The sequence below is a fragment of the Branchiostoma belcheri genome, unplaced genomic scaffold (assembly GCF_001625305.1).
Source record: "Branchiostoma belcheri isolate BF01 breed outbred unplaced genomic scaffold, Haploidv18h27 scaffold176, whole genome shotgun sequence".
In the NCBI taxonomy this organism is placed as follows: domain Eukaryota; kingdom Metazoa; phylum Chordata; class Leptocardii; order Amphioxiformes; family Branchiostomatidae; genus Branchiostoma; species Branchiostoma belcheri.
This window is the reverse complement of record NW_017803224.1, coordinates 344487-358425: the sequence shown is the minus strand read 5'-3', so window position 1 is coordinate 358425 and position 13939 is coordinate 344487. Positions and strand designations below refer to the sequence as shown.

Sequence of the window (13939 nt, the reverse complement as noted above, 5' to 3'; positions counted from 1 at the left end):
TCTGTATCTGTATAGCCGGTAAAACCGCCCTTCGGCGTAACACACCAGCTTCTGTATCTGTATAGCCGGTATAACCGCCCTTTGGCATAACACACCAGCTTCTGTATCTGTATAGCCGGTATAACCGCCCTTCGGCGTAACACACCAGATTCTGTATCTGTATAGCCGGTACATGTATAACCACCCTTTGGTGTAACACACCAGCTTCTGTATCTGTATAGCCGGTATAACCGCCCTTTGGCGTAACACACCAGATTCTGTATCTGTATGGCAGGTATAACCACCCTTTGGCGTAACACACCAGCTTCTGTATCTGTATAGCCGGTATAACCACCCTTTGGCGTAACACACCAGCTTCTGTATCTGTATAGCCAGTATAACCACCCTTCGGCGTAACACACCAGCTTCTGTATCTGTATAGCCAGTATAACCGCCCTTTGGCATAGCACACCAGATTCTGTATCTGTATAGCCGGTATAACCGCCCTTCGGTGTAACACACCAGCTTTGCAGGCACGCTGCGCGGTGGCAGCTGGCTACATTACACCGAACGACTTGTTACACCAAAGCCTCGAATACAATGTATCTAACTCTAAACACTGTAACAGTTTAAAGCTTTCTATTGTATTTGGTGACAGCGAGTTCCACTCTGTGATAGTTCTAGGAAAGAATGAATGCTTGAACACCTCAATCCTTGGTTCATATCTCTGGTACTTGGCTCTTTTTTGTTCTCTTCTGGGCTGGTATTAGGTACTTAGTAATTGGTAGAAGTTGACTTTACAACATTATTGAAATATCCTATATTGGTTTTATTCATCATAATATTATCCATAATATTGCGTTACTTAATGATTATTTGTTCTTTAAGCTATCTAATTACAATAATCATCATATGTTGTCAATATAATATATATTATATAATTTGTACTACCTATTAATTTTTATTATTAATATAATTATATAATGTAATATAATGTACATCATACAATTTATGTTGTCAAGGGAAGATTGCGGACAGGCCATAACGGCTTTTTATCTTCCCCCCGCATATCTCCTTTAAATTGTTATTTTATGTTTATTTTATTTCTTTGATTATATGCCAATAAACAAACAAACAAACAACAAAGACAGTGAAGATTTGCTGACCTGTAGTAGATGACGTAGGAGTATGTGCTGGTGGGTCGAGGTGTGACGGCTTGCCACTCCAGCCGCACCTGTCCAGTAGTGGCCGTCGGGTCCACCTTCAGTCCCATAACACGGTAGTGTTGGGCTGGTAAAGACAAGACCAGAAAATAAATATATTATGTCATGTATGAAATTTGTGTGTGTGTGTGTGTGTGTGTGTGTGTGTGTGTGTGCAGGGCTCGAAATTTATTTTTGTTGTATGTCAGCAAAAACTATTTTTTCATTGCAAGGAATATTTTTTTCGAGCTGATTGACCTTTTCCAGCTCCATGATCTGACACCTGAGTGATGAAACGTTGTGCAATCGGTTTTCCAACATTGACAGCGAAAGTCTAAGTTGGGCCACTGCTAAAGAGAAGTAAAAAAAGGTTAAAAAAAGATAATCCCTACCTACCACCCTAATTTTTTTTCAGGACTGCAACATACAGGAAACACAAGTTGAACATATTTTTTTTCTAAGCCCAGTCTACATGATTGTACATGTACGTGAGACTAAAAGTGGACACTTACAGCAGTTTCTCTCGTCACTGTGGTCCAGGCAGTCGTTGCGACCGTCACACACTCGGTACCTCGCGATGCAGCCATCACCGTCCACACATGCAAACTGGATGGCAGAACACCGCGGTGAGGCGGGGGTTGTAGGGACGACTGGGAAACAAAAAAAAATCAGGTTAACTAGAAAAGTTAACATTTGTTTACCTTCGCATATGGTCTGCTCTCAGACTGTTAATTCTTACTCACACACATTCATATACTTGTACATGTACATGGTCAGACAGGAGTCTAAATCATTCCTGCTATAAAATTGCAACATGTCTAGAAAAGTTAACATTATTTGTTTACCTTTGCATATGGTCTGCTCTCAGACTGTTAATTTTTACTCAAACACATTCATATACTTGTACATGTATATGGTCAGACAGGAGTCTAAATCATTCCTGCTATAAAATTGCAACATGATACAACCCAACACTAGTTACCATGGTGACAGACGTCTGGTTCAGGTCATTGACTTTACATGCTTGGAGAAGCAGAGGAAACAGAGCAAAACAATATGTTTTTCTGTGGTAAGTAGACTCTATCCTAATTGTTCACATACATTACAGAATGATGTACAATGTACTAAATCTGTGAATACCCTTGGGTAATACCACTGTTAGAAATACCCATCTGCAGTTTCAATATTGCAGGAGAAAAACTAACTAACCTGAAATTTTCTAGACTGACTGAAATAATCTGTCTAAGAGTCTAATAGACGGATACATCACTCCTACCCTACCCTTAGTGTATAGTGAACGAGCCCCGGGGTCACAGACAGTAGGGCATCCGGGGCAAACAAGTTTTCCCAAGGGTTTCCAGGAATGTGGTCATAGATGTGTTTCAGCAAACAGAGCTGGGAGACATTCCTGTGGACATTCCATGTACAATTCCTAGAATTCTTGCAAACTGCACACAATACTGTACCATTAGGCTCCTCCCTGAGACATCGCCAAAAAGAAGTCAGAGAACTGGCTGGTGTCCTTACCTGTGGCAGCACAGCCCCACTCGTCTGTCCCGTTGATACAAAATTCCTGTACAATTCCTAGAATTCTTGCAAACTGCACACAATACTGTACCATTAGGCTCCTCCCTGAGACGTCGCCAAAAAGAAGTCAGAGAACTGGCTGTTGTCCTTACCTGTGGCAGCACAGCCCCACTCGTCTGTCCCGTTGATACAGTCCCAGGCTCCGTCACAGCGCCAGCCCATCGGGATACAGCGCCCGTCAGCGATACACCGGAACTGGAAATGGTTACACTGGTGCGGCACGTAGCGAGACGTAGTGGTGGGGAGTGCTGGGGGGGGGGGGTAATATTTTCTTTCATTTCTCATTTCCATTTAACCAAAGGCAGGAAAATAAGGAAAATACAAGATGATCATGTTGTATTGAAAAACAAATATTAACATACCAACTACATGTACATGACGTTAGTACTGATTAAATTCTAAAATCCGAATCTATAATGTATAATTGATATTTTGCCATTATTGGAAAAATCGTTACAGTAATAATTTTATTATGTAGGTAACAAACATGAGATCCTACATTGTAACTGTGTTACATGTATATGAGACCATGTTGATTTGATTATACAATTATGTAATATGGATGACATGAAAATTCTTGTTCAACAAGGCTTATACTTTTTAATTAAAATTTGATTAAAATTTGAAAATGAACGAATCTTGTTTTTTTGGGCCTACCTTGTTTTTTTTGCCCTGCAGAGGATGTTATCCATAAAATTTACTTGCTGTGGCCTTAAGTGTAAAGTTTCTGAATTTCTGAAGTCTACTGACTACTACTGAGCAAAGTTCTGGACTGTAAATAGTGTATTTAAGGAATTGTGTTAAGTTTGCCACCACCCCCTACACGACTTGGTTCCGCCCACTAGGTCTGCAGCAACTGGACTGTCCCTGAGAAACGCTGAGAGGATCAGTCTGTCTCCAGCTCGTACAAAGAGACTGCGCAATTCCTTCTTACACTGTGCTATCCGGTTGTATAACAACAGACCAACACTCGATACACAGTAATTACTTTGTGTATATGTAATGCTAAGTGTGCTCGCTTTGCCTTTATGGATCGATTTAGGTTGTAATTGAGATGCTGTTTTTTTAAAGATATCCTACGTGTAACGTTACTTGTAATGTAAAATTTTGTAATGTGTTCATTGTGTCATGAATTATGTAACGAGGACGTAATTCGGGCAATTTTTTGCCCGCGAGCTCCTTTGGACTTTTAATAAACTTAATAAACTAAACTTAATAAAATATATACTGTTCACTTTCTAATGTTTTTGTACGATTGTAATGTACATGTATTATATGAATGTGTAGACCACAGAATAGTCTCTTATGAGGCTAATTGTGGATCTAAATAAATTAAACTCAAACTCAAAAACTGACTTGTGGGGCAGTCTCTCTCGTCGCTCATGTCTCCGCAGTCGTTGTCTCCGTCGCAGACCCAGCTCTCCCAGATGCAGCGGTAGTACCCGCCAGGCCCGCAGGTGAACTGGTTTGGTGCACAGGTGTTCTGACGAGGGGGTGGTGTCGTCGCACCTGTACAAACAACATTCAAGACAACCACGTTGACTCTTCTCATCTAGGGTCTATTTGTTACCTTTGTCAGAAGGTTATGTGTTTAGGTACACCATACATACATGTGTAGGGGTTGCTGATTTTATAATCAGATATAACTTGCCATGGGGTGTGGTGCATGTATCTTTATCATATAACGATATTTAGTAGGTAGGATGAGGTTGGGAAAATGAAGATCACTTTCAATTTTGGGCACTCTATCGGTTTTGTAAGGTACTGCAGTGGGGCACATGGGTATTATATCTTGTGCTGTGGACATGCTATGGTCTTGATTTTTGAGTGGGAAATAGCTTGGGCAGTAAGTAACTGGCGTGGTTTTCAGCGAAATAGCTACTTTTTTTTGGAGCTTCTGTGGTCATTTTTAGGACAAATTTTAACATTTTTAGAATGTGACTAGACGGGTCCGGATAACTTTTGATGTTGTGAGGGGGGGGGGGGCGGAAATTTAGCTAACCAATACTTACAGCCTCTTTCATCGGAGAAGTCTCCACAGTCGTTATCCCCGTCACACCTCCAGCCAGCGTAGATGCACACATCGTTGTCACAGTGGAACTGGTCCGGTCGGCACGTCTGGGGGGCCTCCGTCACAACTACGGGTAATCACAGGAATGTATGGCAGTTGAGTGTTCGATTGGGCAAGAGATAAATGCAACATTGTACATGTAAGCCACATCAATGAGAGTCGTTCTTTTGAATGTCAAATTTTTTATTCAGTTTTAAAGGTTTCAGGACAATACAATGTAGCTCAATCAAGAAGAGTACTCGCTTTGTAACCTGGAGGTTGTGAGTTCAAACCCCGGCAGGGTCATACCAAAGACTTTAAATATGGCTAGTACTGCTTTCTCTGCTATAAGCACTCAGCATCTATGAGATAGAGTATGGTAAGGTGAAACACACAACACTACCAGCAGACTAACCCCCCTGCTGTAGTGCTTGCACAACTGTGTGGCCCAAGGGCTACAGATTGAAATGGGATTTTAGTGGCATCGTGTGGCGTAGTGTCTCACTGGGTCAGTCTACTGAGGAAGACCAGAGTGACTGGTCAAAAGCTCTAGGTGAGAGAATTTTTTATGTTGGACCAAAAATTTTAACTTTAAACATTACAATGTAACAACCAACACAGATGAACTTTCATGACAGTATAAGGCCAATGTTTGCAGTTAGGCCACACCGACTTAATTTTATGGATGACATCCTTTGAAGACACTCAAACTAGGTGCACGCGGGTGAATTAAAAAAATTCCGGCCAAAAATTAAATGCTACTAAACCACTAATCTCCAAGCAGATCAATTTCGGTGGCAAAAAGACAGTATCAAATTGGCCAGGCAGTATCCATTAGCCAGAGAAGGTCGCCGGCCACCGACGGCTAGGTGGGGGTAGCGACAAAAAAAAAACAGCAATATATAAAAAGTTAACGATCATTCCCCCACAACCTCTGCTTGCAATTGGAGAGTTACCATAGACTACCCAAGCCTAGAGCTAGGCCAGAGCCTCAGAGGACGTAAACTTTTTTTTTTAGAACAGCCGAAAATCAATGCGTGCGCGGTGTGTTACTGTACCTCCACAGTTGGCTTCGTCAGAGTTGTCTCCACAGTCGTCGATCCCGTCACACTTCCAGCGCTCGTTGACGCAGTTCCCGTTATGACAATGGAACTGCAGCGAGGTGCAGTTGGCAGGACGAGTCGGCATGATCGATGTCGGGTACGGTGAGGTGGCTGAAAAAAACGTAAAACCGTGAGCTGTACAAAAACATACCTGGTCCACCATTTGCTGATTCAGAAACAATACAGGAAAGGAGGCCACTGTTGGAGGAAAAAAGGATGAGGTACTATACAAACTCTTACTCCGGAACCCGAGTCATGGAAATAGAGGTCGTGGAAGACCACATTTGACTTACATACATGTAAAGCAACGAGAAGCTGACAGTGGAGAACAAGAAAATCTCAGCAACATTTCCATCCATTTTACAATAGATTACCCCACAGACCCAACGTTACCCAGTCAGTGCCATTTGCCATTACGAGAAGACTGTTATGCTGTCCAAACCAATGGTTAACTGTCCGATTCCATCAAGATTTCATGCTAGTTATCATTTAAAAAAAAAACAGGTCGGGACAGTTCATCCTCACTTCGGGACCATTTTTGAAATTTATTTTTGGGACAGTGCTGGGGCAATAGAAAGAAAAGTTAATCTCAAAGCCTGGAGGTGGTCTCTTGGGCAAGTGTTTTTTAGGGGGGGCCAATTACTTTTTATACTGGACTCATTTCAGACTACAGTACACACTGTCTTACAAATACTACTGTTACAGTAACAGGAAGAAGACCAGAAGAAGCCTTACCACAGTCCCGTTCATCCGAGCCATCCCCACAGTCGTCCTCCCCATCACACACCCAGGAGTTGTACACACAGCGGCCATTGTTACAGGTAAACTGGAACCACCGGCAGGTCAGGGCACCTACAAATTAGCATACATTACATAATACGTCAATGAAGGTTTAGACATCTAGGAACAATATTCAAAGAAAAATCAAACTCTGATATACTGGATAAATAACAGACTCTGAGATACCTTCCGGACGTTTCGAGTGACATGTGTCATTCTTCACTCATCCTTTTTAGTGACGATGAAGAAAAGTGACAGACGTCACTCGAAACGTCCGGAAGGTATCTCCGTTATTTATGCAGTTACTGGTAATTTGTTTGTAATGCAACTACAAACAGAATGCCATCCTTGAATACACAAATACGACCTTAAACAAGATGCTCTACCGAAGTGCCAAGCACAGTACACTACGGCTTTGGTTCAGGTGCAGTACGTTCTTCTGACGTGCTAACCAACTTTAAGGTAACAGTCCCTTACCGCAATCCTGCTCGTCACTCATGTCTCCACAGTCGTTGTCTCCGTCACATTTCCAACTAGCTGAGATACAGCGTCCGTTGGCACATTGGAACTGACTGCTCGTGCAGTTGGGCAGCACTGTAGGAGCTGAAACACACAATCACACATTGTACAATGTACATTTTACATAACTGTAGTACAGTCAAACCTGTCCATCCAACCAACTGTATCCACCAACCAACCCCTATCAACAACCACACTGAGACAGTCCCAGTGTGCAAAATACCTGGTTGCCCAGTTGCCCCGGGCAACCGAATTTTACTTGGGGCAACCTATTTTTGAACCTACATAGGTAGCAAGTGTGCTACCTGAATTTTAAGAATGCCCCCCCCCTAGGCCCCCCAAAGAAAAAAAAAATCATGCCCACTCGGCTTGTACCACTGTATCCAGCAGATGCTTTTTAATTTTAGGTATTAAAGGCTATCACTAGTATCAGTTTACAAAGTCTGTTAGAAACACATGTATTGCATGTAACGTATTTAACAATACTTAATTTGAGGAAAGTAGTAACTTATACATTGTAGGTGGGGCAACCTAAAATTCTGATGGGCAACCTAATTTTTGCCATAGGTTGCCCACTGGGCAACCTGGTTCAAAAAAGTATTTTGTACACTGAGTCCCGACCTATTTTACACAGTATAATTGTTTATTATGATTTTTTGGTTTGGTGGTTTCTTAATTAGATATCTTTTAAGTCTTTACCATTTGACACAAGAATTAAGAATCCTGTCTATATATACATATGGTGACCACCTGTCCACATACATGTATACCAGAATTTATTGGAATCCTGAGTGGTCTTTGGCAGCTTTGACATCAGATTCTGATCCAATGAAAATAAAACTTACCTGGTGTTGTGAATGAGCAGTGGGCTTCGTCTGACATGTCGTGACAGTCGTTGTCAAAGTCGCAAACCCACCTCTGAGGGATGCACCGCCCATTGCTACAGGTAAACTGGTCATGGCCACAGGTGGGGAACACTGACAAAAAACAAAACAACATCTTAGTTTGGTACAGATCATCAGCGCCACCATGCATCTCTCGTCGGAACTGCATCACCAGTAAGCCAGATTTGGGTAAAGTTAAATTTACAGGTATGACCACAGGTTGGGAACAGTCATAAAATGATTTAAAAAAAACATTGCAACATCTTAGTTTTGAACAGAACATCAGCGCCACCATACAACTTTCAAGGGAACTGCATTAGCAGTTAGTGACTGCATTACTGCATTATAAGTAAGCCAGATCCAGATAATGTTAAATTTACAAGTGAACTGGTCTTGACTCCGCATGCAGGTTGAGAACACTGACACAAGACAAAACAACATTGTATCATCTTTCAGTAGTTCTGAACATCAGCGCCACCATACAACTCTGAAGAGCCAAAGTTATTTTAAATGTACATGTAAGTCAAGAACCATTATACAAAACAGAACTTACCACAGTCCTGTTCATCAGTCATGTCTCCACAATCATTATCGTGGTCACATTTCCAGCGTGAGGGGATACAGTGGCCGTTACCACAGGTGAACTGTGTACTGTCACAGGTGCTGGGTGCTGTAGAGGACAAGCAAGCATGGGGTTTCCATATTACAAAAAACAGACCTATAGTACAGATCTCGAATAACGTTCCATCTACAGTACAGATCTCGAGTAACATTTCATCTAACCGCTTGCAAATCACAATCAAAAGTCCTGCAAAATGCTATAAATTAAAGCAGTGTGTATTTCTCGTTCAAAATAAATGCATAGTTTAGGGCGTAGGAAGAAAAATATAATAATTATTGTTTCCTGTTTCAGTACAGTAACTGAAAAATAAAGGTTGTGGAATCCGATGTAGATAGCCAATTAGAGCAGGTGCTTAGGTGATGATTTTACACTGCTTTTCAAGAAGAAATATACAAGCTAAAATGCATACTAGTACATAGGAAGTAGGGAGGTTAATCCAGATCAGAACTGTACATGTTCTGAATACTGTCAGTAACTCGTGTCTTTATGCATTTATTGAGTACAGTCAAACCTGTAATAGCGGTCACCTTTGTATAGTGGTCACTCGGCCATAGCGGTCAGTTTTTGCCGGTCCCTTGAATTTTTCCCATTGACGTAAGCATTAAGAATCGTGTCTATAGCGGTCACTGTTCAACGCGGTCAGCGGTCACCCCATTCCGGTCCCGCCGGCATGTCAACACCGCCGATAGCGGTCGCGGCTGGCCGTAACCCGCTAAGCACCACGGCCGTAACACCACCCGACCTCGGGCTACGACCGTTATGAGCCTTGTGATAATTTTCCGATCGCTACATTACTAAAATGTGAACTGAAATTTAAACTCCATATGTGTATGAAATAAAGGAAAACCGGGCTTTTAGACACGAAGTTTCTGCGGTCGCGGGTGTCTTTGATATCTGCGTTTTCCCCAACACCAGTGCCGTGCGTGCCGCATGGAGCTTTCAATGGACTCGGCCGCTCGGCAAAGATTACGGCAATTATCTTTACAAAAAAACTTAAGAATATCCATATTTGGTTTCTCGATTCTTTGAAATGCGTAGATATGTGCATAGCTTCCGTTTTTCATGGGCATAATTCATTCAAGAAATTTGGCTCGAAAATGCGTTTCGTATTTTTCCAAGATGGCGCATGTTAGCTGCAGAGGGAGGTCAATTGGGGTCATCGGAAGACTCCACTGTTATGGAGGTAGATACACCGAGTTTTATTTAACTTCATTAGCGTCAAATGATGTAATTACATTATGAAAACATTAGAAATACATTACTACAATTAATTTTAGATGTAAATTTAACACTGTATTGGATATTTTAGAAAAGATATAAGTCTGAAAGGAGAAAATTTTCTGTTGACTACCACATTGGCTTAATGGTAGAGGCAGACAACCCACTCGGGGAGAAACCCAAGCCGTAAACAAAGGAGAGTTTTCGCTAAGTTTTCATGTTCAAAAACGACCAAAAACGGAAAGTAAGTGGCAACTGACGAACAATTATTTTGCTGTTAACTAAATAGACAGCATCTTGGTACAAAATAACTTATTTACGTGGTTGGAATTCGCTGTGGCGTATGTCGGTCGCGCGAAGCAAGTGTTCACCAAAGAACAAAAACATGGCGATGTCGTTCTCTTCCACTTTTCGACTAACAACAACAACAACTACTAGTAACGTGGCGATTGCGGAGAAACGATGGCGAAAGCGGAAAGACGGACGCCGAACTTATTCCAAAAGGTGGAAGTGATCTGACTGGCAGAGAGAGTGAGCTTGAAGAAATCGTCGAAAGCTGAGCTTAGATTAAATGATTTTGCAGTCGATAGAAATTTATTTGGAGTTGAAAGTTTGTTGCTTGATTTGCTTTCTTTTCTTTAGCCACATGTAGTACTAGTATGTACACAAGAACAGTACTGTAAATGACAACCAGTGATTTTGTATGTTTTAATGTGAATGGTTTCATTGTCCCAGAATAGATGAACTGAATATGTTGAGTGTATGTATCTTTGATGTCAAGTTAATGTTTCCATGCAAATTATATTTCTGTATTTCTTTTTTTTCAAGCAAGTACAAAATAAAGTACAACTAAAGCAAAAGAACAACAAATTATTGAACTAAGACATGTACATATAAAAGGGGTTTACCTTTGCAAATGTATGTATTCATATGTTTCAGAATAAAGACATCACTGTTGGTACTCAAAGCATGTGTCCCTTTTTTTTGGAGGGGGGGGGGGTCAACTAACCAGCTGTTTCTCTATAGTGGTCACCTGGCCATAGTGGTCAAATTTGGCCAGTCCCTTGAGTGACCACTATAGGCAGGTTTGACTGTATTTCACATCATGTCAGGGTTCATAAATGACTAAAATCTGTCCAATCCGAACTCCACATCCTGTCACTTCTACCCATAACCTTTAAAATAAAAAATAAATAAATAACAAGGACCATGAGAGGACGTAAAAATGTTGGTGCAGATTTCAACAGCCTGTGAATATGAATCAGCTTTTATCAAGAGACCTCTTTCTGCAAATTATTTTCTTCAATCCTGCTTTGTTTCTTCCCACTTTCACGATAATTATGTTTACCAAAAGAAAACATAATTGTTTTTGCTCAGTTTCTTCCTCTTCTTCTCCAGTGACCTCTGACCTGGCCAATGACATGATTTGTTGACCTCTGTCACCATGGTAACTGGTGTTGGGTTACATAATGTTGCAATTTCATAGTAGGAGCGATCCTGTCACCATATACATGTACATGTACGTGAATGTACGTGAATGTGTTTGAGTAAGAATTAATGGAGCAGACCATATGCAGAGGTAAAAATTATGCATTAAATTTTGCTAGTTACTAATAGGTTAGCCCCTAAGGTGTTGCCAAAAAGCAGGGACAACTTACGGCAGTCCTGTTCATCACTGTAGTCCCCACAGTCGTTATCATGGTCACAGACCCAGCTCTGGGGGATGCAGTGTTCGTTGGAGCAGGTGAACTGGCCTCCAGGACATGTGGTCCCTATTGTAGAAACAGTTTAGTGGTTAGGGTTGTTGACTTACAATCTAAACGATGCTGGGTTCGAATCCCTAAAGCTCCTGTGACAAATAGCCGAATATGGCCTCATCTTAGAAACAATGTGTTATCTGCATAACGTGACGTCACAGAAGCGGTGGATTGTTCATGTTCTTGTGTTAGAAATTACTTGCTTCATATTAACTTTCAGTACTTTACAGGAAGTTTACAGTTACTGTACTACATGTATGCAGCAGGGTACTAGCCTGCTCATAATTTTTTCTGTTAGCCTAGGTTCTATCTATATCTATGTATAGTAAGGCCCCAAACTGGGGCATCACGCCCAGGGTCTTGACAATTGCGGCCGGTGGGTTGAGGTGCTCCGTTCAAGGAAAACAAATCAAACAAGAATCAAAGTGCTTATGGTGTACATTAAACAGTGCTATGTACATGGCCGCAATGTGTCTGTAATGAATGACTAAGGAGTAGGGAGGCCCATGTATTGGGCCAACCCCAGACTGAAGATGTCTGTAGTTGGTGCTGAGACTATATGTGCTGGTAGGTAGTTCCATTCAATAATTGTTTGTGGGAAGAAACTAATTCTGTATACATCTGTTTTGCCTGAAGGAATGGTGTAACGTAGACGGTGTCCTCTTGTTGGGTTGGTGTTTCTGGAGGTGTATTCATGTATGGGTATGGCTACTAGGTTCATATCATTCTGTGCAGGAAGCGCAGAGGGTGCTTACAATCTAGGGGGTCCTGAGACATGCTCCTCCGAGAAATTTAAGAAATTTGGGATCTTGAACTCTTGAAAAACGCAGTTTCCCACATTTCGCAAGGTTCACACTGAAATGCCAGGCCGGTGTTTTAGGTGTTTATTCAACTTCGGATCTTCAGATACTGACATTTCAGATACTGACATATCCAAGAATATTTTGCTGACTTTGTCCATTAAGGTTGACGGGTTGGTTGTTTTCCATTCACATTGCAAAAGTTACGTTGATTGATGGAAAAAAAATGGGCGCTGGCTATGCAACCTTGCAATGTTGTCTGGCCACATAACATGGAGGCTGACACTTGACGATGCCGGATAGAAATTTTTCTTCATGTTGCAACACAGATTTTGCAATCTATGGAAGGTTTTAGATGGTTTGGATGGAAAAGGGGTATGTGAAATGTCTTTTTTTTTAATCATTAACTCCTGAATTGCTTCTTGACTTTTAGTGTTTTTTTTTCTTGAACCTAAACATTTGCAGTTCCAGTGAACTGGTACACAGCACTAACTGCAGACTCACCGTTGTTAGGCTCGCAGTATCCGTTGACCATGTGTTCGTGTCGCCGACACTCACACCTCTCCGTCCCGTTGGGCTGGACCACCTTGATGACGTCGTCAGAACAGAGGCAGGCACGATTGTGACCCGACCCGGGTTTGGGCACACACAGGTTACTACAGCCTCCATTGTTCCTCACACACACGTTTGTACCTGTGAGGGGGCAAAACAACAATCATTTATTTTTTATTATTATATCTATAGTACATGTAATTACACTAAGAACTCAAAACAGAGACTTGCATCAGAACTAACTTAAAGATGCTCTTAGCGTAAAACAAAGAATAATACTGTAATTTACATTCTCAATCTAATATTATTCACGTCGGGGACTTTGTTCATGCTAAATGATTAGTTCATGGTTACCGTAATGAATTTAGTTCGTGGTATTGATACATTGTAAGTAACTGCAAAAACCATGAACATATTAAGAAAAAGTGAACATAAAAGTACCGCAAAGAATCATGAATTAAAGTCACTTCATATGCATGCATGCACAATGAGATCTAAATTTGTGCAGAATGCAAGTAAAAGGTGTGTTTTGCCTAAGGCCACACCAATTTAATTTGTTGGTTCTCGGATTTTTTCAGAAAAAATATGAAGCGACAGGGCGAAAAAAAATGAAAATAAAAACAGGTCTAGGCATCCTATTATAGGCTTAAATGCTATGGAATGAGCCATGAAGTCAACACAAAAAGGCTGGGTTAAAATTTAAACATTGAATTTTGAACTTTTAATCAAACCACTGCAATGATAGATGGGAAAATTGTAACAACTAGGAAGAAAAGGACTTTCCTCAACTGTTGGGGGCAAAACATTTTTCAGTTGATTCAGGACCAGAATCAATTTTTTTTTTTTTTGCAAATCAGAAAAAAACGAAGAGGCGAATCCGAGAACC

At 41.1% G+C, this 13939-nt stretch overlaps 1 protein-coding gene across 2 annotated transcripts in view; it reads right to left on the bottom strand.

Moving 5' to 3' along the window:
• LOC109467145 (sortilin-related receptor-like) overlaps positions 1 to 13939 on the bottom strand; it is a 70785-nt gene that overhangs the window by 17466 nt on the left and 39380 nt on the right. For both annotated transcript variants that reach the window (XM_019765077.1, XM_019765078.1), the window contains 12 exons: positions 13006 to 13194; positions 11603 to 11716; positions 8658 to 8774; positions 8066 to 8197; positions 7179 to 7304; positions 6657 to 6773; positions 5877 to 6032; positions 4781 to 4906; positions 4125 to 4277; positions 2861 to 3016; positions 1694 to 1831; positions 1146 to 1269 (listed from right to left, as the gene is read on the bottom strand). In XM_019765077.1, coding sequence (XP_019620636.1) covers positions 1146 to 1269; positions 1694 to 1831; positions 2861 to 3016; positions 4125 to 4277; positions 4781 to 4906; positions 5877 to 6032; positions 6657 to 6773; positions 7179 to 7304; positions 8066 to 8197; positions 8658 to 8774; positions 11603 to 11716; positions 13006 to 13194 — 1648 coding nt within the window. The remainder of the gene's footprint in view (positions 1 to 1145; positions 1270 to 1693; positions 1832 to 2860; positions 3017 to 4124; positions 4278 to 4780; positions 4907 to 5876; positions 6033 to 6656; positions 6774 to 7178; positions 7305 to 8065; positions 8198 to 8657; positions 8775 to 11602; positions 11717 to 13005; positions 13195 to 13939) is intronic.